Genomic DNA, 17,324 nt, shown 5'->3' with positions numbered 1-17,324 from the left:
CCTTGGGGACAACAGAGTTTAAGTTGAAAGTTACTGATGGCCTTGTTTTTCTTTGGTCATTTTGGTTTAGCTGCTTCAATTGTCATGTATTTCCATTTTAGTTTTCAAAATATGGCCTTCAAGAATGTATATTATATATAGTATGCCTACTACTTCAGCATTGTATAGCTTTCACATTATGATGAAATATATGCAATCTTGAAACACATGGTATGTGACTTTCAAGGCTTTCACATTACTACAAATCAAAGGCAAGTTGAATTTTGATCATTTAACGTGTTCTGCCTCCTGTCTTTCTCACAGCAACACTGCACATGTATGAAGGCCCTTTACTTGGGTCGTGTACATGAAACACATTTAGAAACGGTTGAATATTTGTTCAGTAAGACTCATTCTCTGATCACAGCTGCAGTTTTGTTTGAACTACAATTATTACAAAATAATTCTAATCGTCTTCTAATTCCCGCGTGCTCCTGAATGCATCTCTTCCACACGCAGGTTTCTACAGGAAGTGACGTCACTCGTGTCGATTCTCCTTTTTGTCGTGTGGTAGCAGCAACGTAAGTGTTATTTCTCTAGAAATACTTACTAAAATGCCGTTAATTAGAATTCTAGTTTTACTTAAATAAAACTTTCTAAAACAATGTTCGTGTCTTCCGGTTCACGGTAGACCGGTGAGACGGAAGATGATTGTTTTCCTCCTCAACAGCGTTGTCAGAGCAGGCTAGCATGCTAGCAACTTATTAGTTAGCTGTACTGGCTAACTGGCTAGCTTGTCTTCTGTACTTTATCAAACAGCCTATTTGCCTGAAAAACAGAGTATATGATTCACAAAGACAACAGCCTCGATGTTAACCTTTTTAATTTGAATGAACAAATCAGTTTGACTGGAGAATGAACTCGTGAAATGACCAATGTCACAACTGAGGCACAGTTGAGAAATTGATCATTTCAGGAGCTCATTCTGTGTTTCTTCACCATAATGAATCATTAATGCTGATACTAATGTAACTAGTTACATTACCACACAACCATATTACATGTAACGCTCATTTATCAGAGATTTTACATTTCCTTTGCATACAGTTGTGGGTTGTTGATTTGTAGCTAGTTGACAATATATTGACCCACTTTTAGGTTAGTATAACAGATGTTGTTGTGCACGGTTCTGAACATCACTTGGTTTTAAGTTTATGTTTGTTCTCATTTCATGTGCAACTACAGCAGAGCCATCCAAGATGACTACAGCTGCAAGACCAACATTTGAGCCAGCGAGAGGAGGCAGAGGTAAAGGAGAAGGTGGGGGTGATTTGAGTGCCCTGTCTAAGCAGTATTCCAGTCGAGATCTTCCAGGTCACACCAAGATCAAGTACAGGTCAGTTTAACAGGCATGAGTGGAATTGAGTCTTGGGTTGTAATCGGTGTGTTGCTGCGTGTACTGCTGGCTGGCTTGACGGGCACAGATTTACATCCAGTATGAGACTTTCTGAACTGTTCCTGCTTCACCTTCTATCCACTCACTCTGAAGGTGGACGTATTCTGAAATCCAAATATTTGTATTAAATCTTTTCTTCATAAAATGTTCTCCCTTCATAAGACAACCTACCCAGGATGCACCAGAGGAGGTGCGTGCCCGTGACTTCCGCAGGGAGCTGGAGGAGAAGGAACGTGTAGCTGCACGTGAAAAGACCAGAGAAAGAGGACCAAGAGGTTTGTCTATCTTTAGGGACTTGTTAAACATGTTTTTTGTTGTTATTTCTGACCAAAATCCTCATTTATCTTTATACCCATTAAAACAAATATTAAAAATCCCGCTTTTACCCTAATTTTCCAGAGCACACCACGTCATCATCATCTTCATCATCATCTTCAAAGAGGCCCAGACTGGATCAGATCCCAGCAGCCAACCTTGATGCTGACGACCCTCTCACTGATGTAAGTGCTGGCACTGCACACTTGGGGATGATTAGCACTCATTAAAGTCCCTCATTACATTACATTACATTACATGTCATTTAGCTGACGCTTTTATCCAAAGCGACTTACAATAAGTGCATTAAACCATGAGTCCAAACTCAGAACAACAAGAATCAAGCAAGTACAATTTCTTCAATAAAGTCAAACTACAAAGTACTATCCGTAAGTGCCATTTAAGTGCTACTGAAGTGCTATCGGTAAGGGACATTTAAGTGCTACTACGGCATTTAAGTGCTACCTATTCAAGGTATAGTCGAAAGAGATGTGTTTTTAGTTTGCGCCGGAAGATGTAGAGACTTTCTGCTGTCCTGATGTCAATGGGGAGCTCGTTCCACCAATGAGGAGCCAGCACAGCAAACAGTCGTGATTTAGCTCGAAGTGAAGGAGCTACAAGCAGTTTGGCAGAAGCCGAGCGAAGTGAACGGGCTGGGGTGTACGGTTTGACCATGTCCTGGATGTAGACTGGACCCGATCTGTTCGCAGCACGGTACGCAAGTACCAATGTTTTGAAGCGAATGCGGGCGGCCACCGGTAACCAGTGAAGGTCGTGGAGGAGCGGAGTAGTGTGGGTAAATTTCGGTCGGTTGAAGACCAGTCGAGCAGCTGCATTCTGGATGAGCTGTAGAGGTCGAATGGCATTAGCAGGAAGACCTGCCAAGAGGGAGTTGCAATAGTCCAGCCGTGAGATGACCAGAGCCTGGACCAGAACCTGTGCCGCCTTCTGAGTGAGAAGGGGTCGGATTCTCCTGATGTTGTACAGCATGTACCTACAGGAGCGTGTTATTGCGGCAATGTTGGCAGTCAGGGAGAGTTGACTGTCGAGCGTCACTCCGAGGTTCCTGGCAGTCGGAGTCGGAACCAGCACTGAGTTGTTGAAGTTAATAGATAGGTCGTGGGTGGGAGAGCCTTTTCCTGGAAGGAGGAGAAGTTCAGTCTTGTCCGGGTTAATTTTCAGGTGGTGTGCGGACATCCACTGAGAGATGTCGGTCCCTCACCAATGTTGCTTGGTTGTTTATAGGATAATGAGGACGAGGACTCTGAGGAGGACAGTGATGATGACGACACTGCAGCTCTTCTGGCAGAACTTGAGAAGATCAAGAAGGAGCGGGCTGAAGAGCAAGAACGCAAAGTAAACTATAACTACAGACTGGCGGGTTTGAACCAGGCTGACGGCACAATCTGCAAATGAAGACATGTTTTATGTTTGAGAGGAGGCAAATGTCTCATTTAGTGACTTTGTGTCTTCTCCCATCTTAGGAGCGGGAGCAGAAGGCAGAGGAGGAGAGGATTCGCATGGAGAATATCTTGAGTGGCAATCCATTGATCAATTTGGCAGGGCAGCAGCAGCAGCAACAACAACAACAGCAGCAGCAGCAGCAGATTACCCAGAGTCAGAATACCTTCAGAGTAAAGAGAAGGTATCGTACAAACACAGATATGCATATATTTGAAGATAGAAGTTCCCTTTACGTTCCTCTAACCATCAATATTTAATGTGTCCATATCTTTCTAGGTGGGATGATGATGTTGTTTTCAAGAATTGCGCCAAAGGAGTAGACGATGCACGGAAGGAGAAACGCTTTATCAATGACACACTTCGCTCTGAGTTCCACAAGAAATTTATGGAGAAATATGTAAAGTAAAGGACTGTCTCTTAATGTTGTTTTTTGTCATCTCATTTCTTTGGTCTCTGCCCTACTGTTGCCCTCTGTCCCTGGAATGATAGATGGCATATAGATACATCCTGTACTCAAAAACATTAGTATTCGAGTACAGTCAACAGATACAATGTTGTATATAAATGAGTTGATGATGATGATGTCGTCCTCTGAATAAAGCTCATAAAAAGTTGAAAATTGTTAGATGTGATTCAATGTCTTTCTGTATTTTTTTTTATAGATTTCAATAAACAAACTTTCAGAATGTGTTTTAAATGGCTTGCAGGGATTTATTTTAGAAGAATTTATGTTATTGTGGAGAATAATAAATCAGTTTTTGAAGTTGTACTACCTTTTTGTTCTCTATATTTTGTTTTGGTACATCGCTAACAGAAAGAGTTTTATATTTATCCAAACTTATGAACTGTAGAAAATTAAATTACCTGAGCATGGTACAATATTATGTTTTTCAGGACCTTAGTTTAGAATCATTTTGTTAACTTCTTATGCAATACAAATTAAGCTACATATCCACAAAATTAGAATCACATTTATAATTGCTCCAATGTCATCTGAGGGTCAATTTTTGATTTCTTGTGTTTTTGTCTTGAAGCAAATATCATTCAATAGTAGTTTACAATGTTTAATTGCTCAAATTAAAAGGATTTCAGCAGCTACAAATAGAAAGAAAAAAAAAGAATGCGAAGTGGCATTTAAAGCACAGGAAACTTGCCCAAAGCAATGCACGTATGATGTTTTCCCTCTATAAATATAAAAATATATTATCCACTTTTTAAATGCACAGCAATGTGTGGTTTTCCTTTTGAAATATTGCCCACCAAAATCGCTGTGACAGCTATTTCAGAACAAGTTGTCCGGCTGTGCAGAGAGCAGTGCAGTGCATGCAGCCCGCCGCCAGGGGGCGCCCCGTTCAACAATCGCTTCCTTGTGACAGAGATTGGGAGACTGCTGGGAAAACATGGCAGCTTCCTTTTGTAGGTGGGGATTTACTGTTCTCCGAGGGGGGGTTTAAACACATTCTCCATCTTATCCTCGGGGTTCACACTGCCGCTCGTCCAAACACTTGAAGCAGGAGGAACATGGAGAAGAGTGGGAGCGTCGACAGTTTGGGCTCGAAGCGCTCCTCCTCCCGACAGCCAAGTGTTGATTCATTGTCCAGGTAGCTAAACCCACCACGACGCGGCGGCTCTTAAGCTAACGTTAGCTCAAAGTTTTGAAACTGACAGAAGGCGTTTGTATGTGTGTTAAAACGTAGGTTAAAACGTAGGTTAACATGTAGCGTGGACCCTTCAGACGTGAGCGTTACACCACGATGTGGCGAACACACTGCCATGAAACGACTCCCGGTGACCGTGATCCGGGCTCCATTGCGATCCCTTTAAATCAGAAACAGTCATTTGTTCTGTGAGACGTTCAAATGTAAGAAGAAAATGTTCATCAGAAGACATCAGAGTCCAGAGTAATGTCACATGTTACACATACTCAGTCTGACCCCGACAGTGACATCGGTTACATTACTGACTGAGGGGTCCAGTGTGTTTTTAATTCATTTCTTAGGGCTACAAAACATCTGAAAATTATGAAAAAAAATGGTGATGTCTTCAAGTTTCTTGTTTCTCACACTAACTCACAACCAAAAATTTCCCAAGTTGAAAACACAACATTCATAATCTTTGTTCAAGCCTGTTTGTTAGCTGGCCAATTATTTAATCAAATAAAGGTGTCAGCACACACATGAAGGGAGATGAGGCCGTGGTTACGCCACACTGGGACTGAAAGTATTTCCGTTCATCACTTGTCATTTTGTCTCTCGCCAGTACTTCCACCTCTCGCTCGGACCGGTCTGCCCAGGCCAAGCCACCCTTTGCGATGTCCTCCGACTCTGTGGCCGCCTCTGCAGAGCTCTCCCCAGAGTTCAGGGTGAGTGGCCTGCACATAGTTCACTGTCATCCTGCTGCTTCATTGTGTTCGGATGACAAAGACCGACGCATGACACTCCTCTTTTCTGCACCCTTCAGGTTAAGCCCAAACCCACTGCCAAGGTATGCCACCTCATGCGTTGCATACCACCCACAATAATAATTAGTGTGATTACTTAGTAAAGATCATGGGTTCAGGTGAAGAGACTGCTCATCTCTATGGAATCTTTTTCCAGCAGGTGCTTAGAGATTCAGACAAAGAGCCGCAGTTACTTCCAAATGAAACTGTGCAGGACTATGGTACGTTCTCTCTTTGCTGCAATCACAATAGCTTGCATGCATAAAGGGAACGTTTATTTCCCACACTTTAAAGCAATATGTAATATATTCGATATAATGGCTACATCTTGTTTTATTTTACAGCCCAAGATGTGACCTATTTCTGTCCTTTTATTGGAGCACTGAGGGGGACAGTGATAGTTACCAACTACAGACTTTTCTTCAGATCTATGGACAGGGTATGCTTCATGATTATCATTATTTTTTACAAAAGCACTTAAAGCACAGCATTTTTGAAGAATCCTTCTGCTTTTGTTGATGTGTGTTTGGTTTCTAGGAGCTACCATTCGTGTTGGATATGCCCCTTGGGGTGGTGAGTCGTGTGGAAAAAATTGGGAGTGCATCAAACCGTGGTGATGTGTCCTATGGGCTGGTTTGTAAGGTGAGCAAGGGGAAAATGTTCTGGAATAACCTGTTTCACATGGCATTTCAGATGTTTACAGGTTGCAGATCTGAGACATCCCGGTGGTTGACAGTTATACAAGTTATACAAGTTGTACAGTGCACAGGCCCAGGCATAGAGGATGAACCTCCTCTCATCAGAAATCCTAGTCATTAAGAGTGAGGGAATGAACATGCTTTATGGCCACAATATAATTTAAACATACAGCTGTTGACCCCGTGGTTTGACCATGACCTGCTTCTCTGTCTTTCTGCAGGATATACGTAATCTACGATTTGCACACAAGCAAATGGAGGACACACTTAGGAAGTCCATTTTTGAAGTGCTGGTCAAATTTGCGTTTCCTGTTTCCAATGGGCTGGTGAGTGATTGTCAGCCACACTGCCGCTGTTGCTATGCACTGTCTATTGTTGGATGAACTTCTCTCCCACTCTCCACAGCAAATATTCGCCTTTGAATATGGGCAAGTCTTCCCCGAGAACGGATGGAAGGTGTATGACGCTCTCTCTGAATACAAAAGACAGGTATTTAAAAAAGAACAGAGTCCGATGCTTAGCTCAGTGTTACAGGAGGCCTATTACATCGGTTGCTTGTGTGTTTTGTAAAGGGTATACCTAATGAAAGCTGGAGGATAACAAAAGTAAACGATCACTACGAGGTTTGTGACACTTACCCATCAACTCTGGCGGTGCCTGTCAACATACCAGACGAAGAGCTGAAGAGAGTAGCGGCCTTTCGAGCGAAGGGAAGGATGCCTGTGAGTGACCGGTCTTCAGCACGAATCTAACAGTTGTCTCCTGTGCAGCTGGATTGTTGGACTGTCTGTGGTCTTATTCGGTTGCATGTTGTGTGTAGGTGTTGTCATGGATCCATCCGGAGAGCCAGGCGACAGTGACGCGCTGCAGTCAGCCCATGGTCGGGGTAAACGGGAAGCGCAGCAAAGAGGATGAGAAATACCTCCAGGCGATCATGGACGCCAATGCTCAGTCACATAAACTCTTCATCTTTGATGCAAGACCTAGTGTCAACGCTGCTGCAAACAAGGTTCATCACATGTGTTTTAAAAAGGAAACTCGGGCTCTCTTTGCTTAATGGTTGAACCAGCTCATCACCAACACTGGCTCTGCTTTATTTGTCTCTTTTCAGATGAAAGGCGGTGGTTATGAAAGTGAGGATGCGTATCAGAATGCTGAGCTGGTGTTCTTGGATATTCACAATATCCACGTGATGAGAGAGTCACTCCGTAAGCTGAAGGACGTGGTCTACCCCAACATTGAGGACTCCCACTGGCTCTCCAATCTGGAGTCCACTCATTGGCTCGAGCACATCAAGGTGAGCATACTGTCGCGTCACTGTGATTGCAAACTGGCGAAGGAATTTCTTTTTAATTGGAAGATGAGCCAACTCCCAGGCTCTTGACCAAGTTGTTTGTGTTTGTGTGTGTGTGTGTGTGTGTGTGTGTGTGTGTGTGTGTTTGCAGCTGATCCTGGCAGGAGCGCTGCGGATTGCAGACAAGGTGGAGTCTGGGAAAACATCAGTGGTGGTGCACTGTAGCGATGGCTGGGACCGCACAGGCCAGCTCACCTCCCTGGCCATGCTCATGTTGGACGGTTACTACCGCACCATCTACGGCTTTGAGGTGCTGCTTGAGAAAGAGTGGCTAAGCTTTGGTCACCGCTTCCAGCTGGTAAAGACGTTTTCATACACTCAGCACATTTGGGCGTGAGTGGCCTTCCCTGTTCCATCACCGATTGTTAATCTTCTTCTTCTTTAAGCGCATCGGTCATGGCGATAAGAACCACACGGACGCAGACCGCTCACCAGTTTTTATCCAGTTCATCGACTGCGTCTGGCAGTTGACTCGACAGGTAGGCAATGACTGCTGCTGATATGCGGGGGGCAAAATCCTCCGAATAAGTTGGTGTTTCAAGGACAATAATGAAACTGTTTTTGTTCAAGTTTCCCGCGGCGTTTGAGTTTAACGAATACTTCCTGGTAACCATCCTGGACCACCTCTACAGCTGCCTGTTTGGAACCTTCTTGTGCAACAGCGAACAGCAGAGGTTAAAGGAGGTAAGAGCATTTAGTTTCTCACAGCATTTTATTTTACGGTTTTAAAGCCAGGCATGGGACAGAGGAGTAGAACATTTGCTACTGGTTTGGAGGTTCGTTGTGCATTCAGTGTCATGACAGCCACACTTTTTTTATTTTACAGGAGATTCCCAAGAGGACAGTGTCGGTGTGGTCATATATAAATAGCCAACTGGAGGAGTTTACCAATCCTCTGTATGTGAACTACTCCAACCATGTGCTGTTCCCTGTAGTCAGCTTACGTCACCTGGAGCTTTGGGTTGGCTACTACATTCGCTGGAACCCTCGCATGAGGCCTCAGGTATGTTGAGAAACCTGTCTTTGGTGTAAGACCTGTCTTCGGTGTATCCAAGGGTAGTTATTTGCACGCCATGCATGCTCCGTTTGAGTGTTGAACTTCACACATTGTTTTCTCTGTCTTTGTTGTTGTTGTTGTTGCCAGGAACCTGTTCATCAGCGCCACAAGGAGCTGCTGGCGAAGCGGGCGGAGCTGCAAAAGAGAGTGGACGAGTTACAGCGCGAGGTGACGAATCGCTCAGCCTCCTCTTTGTCTGAGCATGCGGGCTCTCCCACGCGCTCCATCACCCCAGTGCAGACCTTTGTCTGACACAACTTTGACCTCGCAGACGGTCACGGAGGCTGAATCCCACCTGAGAGACGTTGCCGTACAGTAGTCATCAGTTGGCCACACCTGGCGCCACAACACAGGACCTGTGTGCCAAACGGGCATTCATACACTACAACCAAAGGTCTGATGCGTTTCCACCTCTCACAGGTCATGTGTAGAGTCTGCTTGCAACAGAAGAGTGTCTGTCTCAGACTGCTTTACTACAGCCATATTGTACTCTTCCTCCAGGGTTGACAGGACATGTAACCAGAGTAGTGAGAACATAAGCGTGTCAGTCCATCTACAATCAGTGTTGATCATTTTTGAAGTACACTAAAATATTACTTGGGTAAAATATTAATGCCTTATGCACTTCATCGGAACACTCACTTCATTCCTCTAAACTGTAAATGTGTATATATTGAAAGCAGTCTGAAGATGTACATCGCTGCAAGTACTAACTGAGCTCTAGTACTAAAAGAAACGACTAAATGGCTCGGAGTTGTTAATTATTCCAAATGTAGCTTAAGGGCTGTAATGTTAGCTTCTTCTAATGTTAAAGAAAATATAGACCAAGCGCATTAAACAAGGTGTCTGGTTGTCTTCTCAAATCAATGCTTTTAGATTATTATGACCAAATATCCCTTTTAAATTAATACATAATGTGTCATGAATGACATTCCTCTCAGTTTTGCTTTTCTAACTAGATATTTATTATCCTTAAGTCCAGACTGTATTAATGGTTCACAGACACACACTGTCTCATGTCATAGATTGATTAGAGACGTTTCCATGCAATATTAATAAGCTACGCAGATCAGTTCATTTGTCCCAGTTAATAGTCGACTACTTACTAAAATGGTAATGTGTGAACATTTATTACTGATGCTTTTTAAAGCTAGTATAAGACTTTCTTTTTTTTTTTTTTTTCTTAAAGGTAGCCCAATGTGTAACAACTAATCATTTGCGTTGGAGGTTTTTCTAGTTTAATGAATATCTGTGCCTTGCTCTGAATGACTGAATGGGAGAGTAAAAAGAGAAAATTGTGCACAATTTTTTAGTTGCCAAGAGGAAACGGTAAATTCAGTGTTAGTCAGCCTTTCCAGTTTGTATGTGAATACTTGCAATAAACACAAGACTCAATTTCAAGGAGCCAGTATGGTTTGTTCCATGAGTGTGTCATGAACACAAGACCCTCTCGTGTATTTCATGCCTTTACCCATTAGTGTTTCAAATCATAGCAGAGCCCCAATCGCATTAATTATCTCTTGTTATGATTATGACCTTTCCATAAAATGGAAGAAAAAAATCGACTTTTATAATGAATTAAGTCTGACATTTACACTGTGAATGTGCTTGAGGGTAATATTAAACTGCAGAGGCTCCGAAAACAGTATTCATAATCAAGCTGTTTTACTCTCATACCTAAATATTCGATGACTAGCCATGAGTTAGCTTTAAGGCACCCTCTACTTATTAACTGGCTTATTGTTCCCTTGATTTCAGTTTTTTATTTATTTTATTCATGCCCATCACTTAAAATGAATTTATATTGCCACTCGCATGACTTCCTCTTTAAAGACGTATAGTTAATAAAGTATGATTGAAGCGAGGCTGCTGTGCTGTATGCACTTCACTGCTTCAAAACGTGTTCTGGGAATTGATACACTGCAGGCAACAACACACGTCAAAGTGTAACACATTTGTTTTTGGAAGAAACACTATTTGCACATTCATACAGGTTTTTTATTGTGATGCAGCAAGGATATTCCTATTTCTATTCCTGGGTGTGTTTGGTAATTAACAAGGTTATCCAGGACCCCCTCAATGGATACATTACAGAAAACAATTGGACCTGATATAAATTATACTCAACCTGCAAATAACCTTATTCTAACATTGTTGATTGAACACATGTTCAGACCTGAGATATAATCAGTTGGAACAAGCACTGAGTCACACGTGACCTTTGTTAGGATGATGCTGAATATCATATAGTTTGATATCCTGTTGGGTTAAACTGATATTTACAGATGCTCTTCCGTACACTGATTCAATATAAGTACCCTTGAAACGATGTAAGCGTTTCATTGACTGTTTGTTTCAGAGCCCTGATGATCATTTACCCGCATGGTGATATTTTCTTTTATTTCGAGAGATGTTGCAGATGTATCTTGACTTGTGATTATCTTGTGACTTTCTAGAGCTCCAGACAGCTATGGGGCCCCGGGACCTTCATAGTCACACCACTGCAGCGTGGTTGACTGAGCTGGCATGAGTTCAGTTTGTAGCCATTTATAAACATTTGTGGTAAATGTATAATTAGCAGACTTCAAACGAGTAGGAATGTTTTTCCATTTCTGTTGATGTAACCTGACTAATGTGTCAACAGTGACACTTGAAACATCTTCTCAAGGTGGAATCATAGCAATGATGCCCAGAGCTACTGTGACGTGAGGCATATAAACTAGTTATAAACTGCTCAAATCAATGATCGATACACGACGTGGAGCGCTACAGTGGGCTGAATCCAGGCATGTGATTGGCTCTGCGCATTTTCAAAATGTGAATCCCGCGGACGGATGTTGTGTAGCGATAGGTTTCCTTTCTTCTTGCGCTGGAGCGGTCGACCTCTTCCGGTTACATGACGACGACGGCATTGATACAAAAAAAAAAAAGAGAGAAGGAAAACAGGAAAAAATACCTTTCTTGGCGAGAACAGCGGACGCTTCATTTAAATAGCCGCATACACGTGAACGGGTTGTTTATGCGGCGACGCAACAAAAGCTTGACGTCAAGTTAGTGCGGCGGGACGACGTGCGAGCGGCGAGAGATCACAAACACTGAGAGTTTATTGTTCTTCGCCTGCTCCCTCTAGCTAAGCTATTTCTGTGTGGAGCTAGCTCGCGGTAGCTAGCACCGGACGCCAGCGCAGTCTCTGCGCTCCCGGTCCTGAACTCGCGAACGGCTCCAACGGAAACGGCGCCCCCGGTAATCCGCTCCGTTTGCAGCTGGACTCACGCGAACCTCTTCTAGCGCGGTGACATCAGTTGGGCGAGAATGGCAACGTCGGCTCTGTACGCCTGTACGAAGTGCAACCAGCGGTACCCCTTCGAGGAGCTGTCGCAGGGCCAGCAGCTGTGCAAGGTACCGGACTGTGTGTGTGTGTGTGTGTGTGAGATCGAGGGCACGAGACACAACAACTGTCCCGAGCGTGCAGAGTGTGGATGTTTGCGGGTTGTTATTGCCGACTGGGTGTGATGGTGCTATGACAAGTTAGCTCAGATTACGTAACAGCATGTATGTGTCCAACCTGGAAGCGCTAACACAGGGACTTGGATCATTCCTATACGACAGTCCTGTTTATGAAATGTGTAACGCATTCATAGCACATCTTTACCTGATAGTCAGGTAATTACCGTGTGTGTATGTACTTGTTGCTCTCGCAGACATCTTTTTTTCCTGTCAGGAATGTGTTGTTGTGGCCTTCTGTTCACACTTCTGTGCATTGATACATATTTATTTTGAAGCAGAAATGCGCACAATGGACAGTGTTATCACTTCGTAAAGGGGTTTCCCTGCATATTCGCACAGGGTAGTTATAGCACACGGTCAACGTCAGAAAACTATAATACAATTAGTTAGATTTCACTATCTAAAAAAATATAAATATTTAAGAATGCCACCTGAAGGTATCCAACAATGGCTCTGGTAAACGGTGCCCTGCTGCAATAATGTGTTGGGTTAACTAAACAAAGTTCCAATACAAAAGTACAGGTTAGTGTACTGCAACAGCCTAATCCTAACACCCCCATCGTCCGATGTTGGGGTATTTTTACAGATGTTCTTTCCAAGAGATGTTCTGTAACAAACATCAAGGTGTGTTGCCAAACACAGCGAGTTGTGGATGTCTAGTATGTGTTCCATGTAAGAGCACAATTGAATTATCACACTCATGCGAACATTATTTTGATGTGTTGCCGTAGGAGTGTCGCATCGCACATCCAATAGTGAAGTGCACATTCTGCAGATCTGAGTTTCAGCAGGAAAGGTGAGATATGTGCTCCGTCTGCTGAATTTCAGTGTTGTTAGCGGTTTTTCTTAGTGAATGTCTTTGCTTATTGATGCATTTGTTTTGTACGTAAACCCATGTTTATTCTTTACAGTAAAACCAATACAATCTGCAAGAAGTGTGCTCAGAACGTGAAACAGTTTGGAACAGTGAGTAACACGTTTTTCCAGTTTTGTGTTCATTAAGTTGCACTGAGTGTGTGTGTCCGACGTGTAAATACACTTTTAACATTGTTTTTGTCTGTCTTTACAGCCCAAACCTTGTCAGTACTGTAACATCATAGCAGCCTTTATCGGGACAAAGTGCCAGCGTTGTACTAACTCGGAGAAGAAATATGGATCTCCACAGACCTGTGAGCAGTGCAAACAGCAATGCGCCTTTGACCGTAAGGAGGAGGGCAGGAGAAAGGTATAAACCGTATATACATGCAGTCTGCATTGACAATTAATGTGTACCAGAATTTCTTATAAACTACTGACTCCGACTTGCCTCACAGGTGGATGGGAAACTGCTGTGCTGGCTCTGTACTCTGTCCTACCGCCGTGTCCTGCAGAAGACCAAGGAGCAGAGGAAAGGCTTCGGTTCCTCCAACTCCTCCTCCCTGAACGAGAAAGACCACCACTCCAGACCTCACCATCATCACCACCGACACAGCAGCTCTCATCACAAGTATGTCCTATGTTGTGAAACAACAACAAGTCTTGTCTATGCCACTACATGGTTGTTTACATGAGGCAAGGAAAAGAAGAAAATTGGGTCTAGCCGACTGACAGCTAACTTATCTTTTCCAGACTGAGTGGGAGTTTGAGTCCTGAGCAGGAGCAGGGACTGTGGAAGCAGAGGTGAAACTTTCCGTCTCATTTGAACTGCATAATATATATATAACAGAAAACAATGTATCAATTTTAGTTTTTAGGCCCAAATTGTACATTGTCATTTTGATTTTCTTTGCAGCCATAAATCTTCTTCAATCCAGAAGGAGACTCCAAAGAAGAAACCAAAACTTGAGCTTAAGCCATCCAATGGGGATAGGTATGATAAGTGTTTGGGAAAGCATTAAAGGGATTTGAAGTGGGGTTTTATTAAGTATTTGTACGACGTCAGTATATTGCCTACAGTAGAGTGCCCGAGAAAGGAGCAAAGCCATGTACTGTTCTGGACGGGGGAAGCAACAATATGTATTTTAGCCACCTAAAAGAAGGCTCATCTAAACGAATATCCTGCATATGTTTTTCCTTCCACATGTTAACCAGTACTGGCCTCGTGCTCTTTCCTTTCTCCCAGCAGTAGTTCCCTCACCAAGTCGATGGATTCAGGAGGAACAGACAACTTCATTCTCATCAGCCAGCTGAAAGAGGAAGTAATGTCACTGAAGAGACTTCTGCAGCAAAAGGATCAAACCATACTCGAGAAGGACCGAAAGGTAGGCCATGAGCCTCGCCCAAAATGAGTCACATCACTGTTGATTGCTTGTGTTTGTTTCACGTAATGATTATTAATTTCCGCTCCAGCTCACAGAGATCAAAGCAGACTTTCAGTACCAGGAATCCAACATGAGAGTTAAGATGAACCAAATGGAGAAATCGCACAAAGAGTCCATGGAGCAACAGCAGGTGGGAAACTATAGATGCACAAGTGACATGTCACACAAACAGTCACCAAAGTGAGCCCATACTTCAGTGTCAATGCCACACTTGGTCTTATTCGCTTTTTTCTATGGAATATTTTGTAAGACGGTTCTTGTGTTGTTTAGTTTAATCTTATTTATATTTACACCACCATAAATCTAGCTATCCTCCTCAAAAACCTGAAGTCTGTATTCATTATATCAGTTTGTAATGGCACTTTGGTGTGTTTATAAATATATTTATATATATTTTGTATATACTTTATATTGTTTTGCATCGAAAGAGGCCATTGGGGTGTGAAGAGGTTTCAATGTTTTTATTTGCAGGCTCCAAGGAGGTGTGATAACATAATCGTTACTAAAGCGTGTCTTGTATTTTTGTCCTGTCCGTCATTGACATTCACTCTCAGCTTTGTTTATCTCCCTCTAAAGGCCAAGTAGAAATAACCACGCAAAACCAGTCTCAACTAAATTTACATTCCTGAGATTATTATTGTTTCAAGTCTTTCATTTGTTCTTAAACCTATTTTATTCTTATTGTTTGAATTATTTTACATCACTATTGGACATGTTAAAGTCTCTCTCATACTTGACAGAACAATGCGTAAAAAACACATCATTGTTTTGTAATTTTGCCAACCAATCTGTTCTCAGTAATATTGTTGGAAGCAATTGAACATCACAATTTGTTCAACGCACTGTCCTGCACATGAGTTCCATCTCAATAGTTTCATACAATAGCATTGTAGTTGTATAGGCGTACATGACATTACATAGACATGTCCTGTCAAACTCTGGTGGTGTTATTTTAAATTTATTTTACGGTTGCCGTTTTGTAAGTGTGACTGGCTGACGTGCATTGTTTTTCTTCAAATGCCTCCACTAAGGTGTTAAAAAGATCAGAACTATGCATCTTATTTCTCTCATTGTTTATCATTTGTTTCCACAGGGCAAGAACAGGGAGTTGATGAAACAAGTGGCAGCCCTCTCTAAAGGAAAAAAGTTTGATCGGACAGGGAGTTCGCTGCTGTTACCCTAACAATAGGCCGGCCCTCGGGTAACAACACAGAGCGGCTTCATTGTTGTAACTCCTCCTGTGTTCCCTCATTGCCATTAACATCAAATACTTCTTAACTGGTAAAGCCAGAGACCATGTTGTACATGGAGATCAATTGTTGAATCGAAGAATCCCTTCTCTAAATGTCAGCATATTTTAGATATTTTCTGGCGACTTTTCCACTGGTTCATAGGATGTGACTTTGGATGGAGGACGGAGCCCTCGTCTTCAACACTGCCGGGCCAAAACAAAAAGCATGGTGTGCATATGTGGATAGCATTCTGTCAACTCAAATGGATCCACTTACTTTTTATGGATGTAATGCAATTTATTTATTCAACTGTATTTCTTAGCTTTTTTATTTACTCACAACATACTAAGAGAATATCCCACATTTTGGGTTATTTTCTTCAATAGCAATTAGTTATATTTTTCTAAATTTATGCGATTGTGGAAGAAAAGTTCTCCTCAATGGAGATGCTGCAAAACTTTACAATGTATGCAAACTTGGGAAGGGTGACCACTGAGCTGCTGCTCCACAGTAGAGAACCCTCTCAGTAACGATTCATAAAACAACCAATGAACACTTAAACGGTCTGTCTGATGGAGAGACACCTCTTGGCTGCCCTCTTTCTCACTGTGTGACAGCTGTAGTGCTTTGCTGTTTCTCTTTAGTGGAACGATTGTAATACTGCATGATTTTACTGCCAGACACCGGGTGGCATTGTGGTCAGACTTCTTTTTTTCCCCTCCTTTTTTATTAGTTTTTTAAGAATCACTTGTATATGTATTACTGGGGTCAGCCATTGTATTTAAACTATTGCTTGTATCTGTTTTAGTGAGTACAGTATGTGTATGGTAAGGCCAGTTAAAATTAACATGTCTGTAGAAGATGCTATCATCTTGCATTATTGGGCTGGTTTCATACTGTGGCGTCCAGGATCACTTTTGTACTTTTTCCAAACCAAGTGTTTTAAACCTATTAAACTGGCTAAACTGTTTGTGTGTTTTCTTGTATTGACCATACTAGTGTTTTAACTTTTATAAAGTCAGCTAGATCCCTGAGCCCGATCTTGGAAAACTGATGACATCATCCGTGAGGTGAAATAATGTTTGTCTGGTTTACTACTATGTACTGCACTTTACATTATTGGTATTATACAATCCATCCTGTCATGAATGATATTTGTTTGAAAAGTGCAAAACAAAATCCACCCTGGTTTTGGTATTCACACTTAAAGTCAGTGGACGACGGGGAACTGGAGCGGATGGGATGAAGCCTGCACTGAGACATACTTTTGCAGGCTCCATAATAGAATCCTTTAGCCTTGGCAAACAAAGGGAGGCCAGCATAAGAAACAGAATGTGAACAATGTGTGCGGTAATAACCAATGAACATTGGCACATTTGTTTTAGCGAGGGTTTGCTCGCTAAAACAAAATGAAGGCATACAGCAGTAATGATAGTTGGGGAAATATGAGGAGTAGCTATTTGAGATCATTCAACCCACTAACAGTCCCACAGAACGGCGGCTGCTCTGTTATGCACACTTG

The 17,324-nt window shown here is 42.4% G+C and overlaps 3 protein-coding genes across 5 annotated transcripts; all 3 read left to right on the top strand.

The window, feature by feature from the left end:
- Nucleotides 1-463: 463 nt before the first annotated feature.
- On the top strand, nucleotides 464-3,983 carry cwc15 (CWC15 spliceosome associated protein homolog). Its single transcript, XM_034550070.1, has 7 exons — nucleotides 464-560; nucleotides 1,225-1,375; nucleotides 1,598-1,710; nucleotides 1,835-1,935; nucleotides 2,996-3,106; nucleotides 3,235-3,395; nucleotides 3,491-3,983. Exons 2-7 carry the CDS (start codon nucleotides 1,239-1,241, stop codon nucleotides 3,618-3,620), a joined length of 753 nt encoding a protein of 250 aa, XP_034405961.1. The 5' UTR covers nucleotides 464-560; nucleotides 1,225-1,238; the 3' UTR covers nucleotides 3,621-3,983.
- Nucleotides 3,984-4,583: 600 nt separating this feature from the next.
- On the top strand, nucleotides 4,584-10,158 carry mtmr2 (myotubularin related protein 2). 2 transcript variants are annotated; one of them, XM_034550933.1, is made up of 16 exons: nucleotides 4,584-4,815; nucleotides 5,474-5,576; nucleotides 5,675-5,698; nucleotides 5,812-5,875; nucleotides 5,999-6,093; nucleotides 6,192-6,296; nucleotides 6,574-6,678; nucleotides 6,758-6,841; nucleotides 6,925-7,074; nucleotides 7,173-7,361; nucleotides 7,464-7,649; nucleotides 7,798-8,004; nucleotides 8,093-8,185; nucleotides 8,277-8,390; nucleotides 8,533-8,709; nucleotides 8,851-10,158. In XM_034550933.1, exons 1-16 carry the CDS (start codon nucleotides 4,736-4,738, stop codon nucleotides 9,013-9,015), a joined length of 1,941 nt encoding a protein of 646 aa, XP_034406824.1. In that variant the 5' UTR covers nucleotides 4,584-4,735; the 3' UTR covers nucleotides 9,016-10,158. The 2 variants fall into 2 exon arrangements, with proteins under 2 accessions (XP_034406824.1, XP_034406825.1); XM_034550934.1 differs by having other exon boundaries at nucleotides 4,598-4,815; nucleotides 5,815-5,875.
- Nucleotides 10,159-11,609: 1,451 nt separating this feature from the next.
- fam76b (family with sequence similarity 76 member B) lies at nucleotides 11,610-16,772 on the top strand. Of its 2 annotated transcripts, none has more exons than XM_034550703.1 (10): nucleotides 11,610-12,162; nucleotides 13,002-13,066; nucleotides 13,182-13,236; nucleotides 13,340-13,495; nucleotides 13,584-13,756; nucleotides 13,879-13,929; nucleotides 14,042-14,119; nucleotides 14,375-14,510; nucleotides 14,599-14,700; nucleotides 15,664-16,772. In XM_034550703.1, exons 1-10 carry the CDS (start codon nucleotides 12,076-12,078, stop codon nucleotides 15,751-15,753), a joined length of 993 nt encoding a protein of 330 aa, XP_034406594.1. In that variant the 5' UTR covers nucleotides 11,610-12,075; the 3' UTR covers nucleotides 15,754-16,772. The 2 variants fall into 2 exon arrangements, with proteins under 2 accessions (XP_034406594.1, XP_034406593.1); XM_034550702.1 differs by having other exon boundaries at nucleotides 14,372-14,510.
- Nucleotides 16,773-17,324: the final 552 nt, after the last annotated feature.

The sequence above is a fragment of the Cyclopterus lumpus genome, chromosome 14 (assembly GCF_009769545.1).
Source record: "Cyclopterus lumpus isolate fCycLum1 chromosome 14, fCycLum1.pri, whole genome shotgun sequence".
Taxonomy (NCBI): domain Eukaryota; kingdom Metazoa; phylum Chordata; class Actinopteri; order Perciformes; family Cyclopteridae; genus Cyclopterus; species Cyclopterus lumpus.
The sequence above is the reverse complement of the archived record's forward strand: the minus strand, read 5'-3'. Positions and strand labels throughout refer to the sequence as shown.

Excerpts from the sequence above, each read along its gene's own strand:
- mtmr2 (XM_034550933.1), top strand. The coding sequence starts at position 4,736 with ATGGAGAAGAGTGGGAGCGTCGACAGTTTGGGCTCGAAGCGCTCCTCC. Across the intron at positions 6,297-6,573 it reads CCTATGGGCTGGTTTGTAAG|GATATACGTAATCTACGATT; the intron begins GTGAGCAAGGGG and ends GTCTTTCTGCAG. Across the intron at positions 6,842-6,924 it reads TCTCTGAATACAAAAGACAG|GGTATACCTAATGAAAGCTG; the intron begins GTATTTAAAAAA and ends TGTTTTGTAAAG.
- cwc15 (XM_034550070.1), top strand. The coding sequence starts at position 1,239 with ATGACTACAGCTGCAAGACCAACATTTGAGCCAGCGAGAGGAGGCAGA. Across the intron at positions 1,376-1,597 it reads CACACCAAGATCAAGTACAG|ACAACCTACCCAGGATGCAC; the intron begins GTCAGTTTAACA and ends TCCCTTCATAAG. Across the intron at positions 1,936-2,995 it reads CTGACGACCCTCTCACTGAT|GATAATGAGGACGAGGACTC; the intron begins GTAAGTGCTGGC and ends GGTTGTTTATAG.
- fam76b (XM_034550702.1), top strand. The coding sequence starts at position 12,076 with ATGGCAACGTCGGCTCTGTACGCCTGTACGAAGTGCAACCAGCGGTAC. Across the intron at positions 12,163-13,001 it reads AGGGCCAGCAGCTGTGCAAG|GAGTGTCGCATCGCACATCC; the intron begins GTACCGGACTGT and ends GTGTTGCCGTAG. Across the intron at positions 14,120-14,371 it reads AAGCCATCCAATGGGGATAG|CAGTAGTTCCCTCACCAAGT; the intron begins GTATGATAAGTG and ends CCTTTCTCCCAG.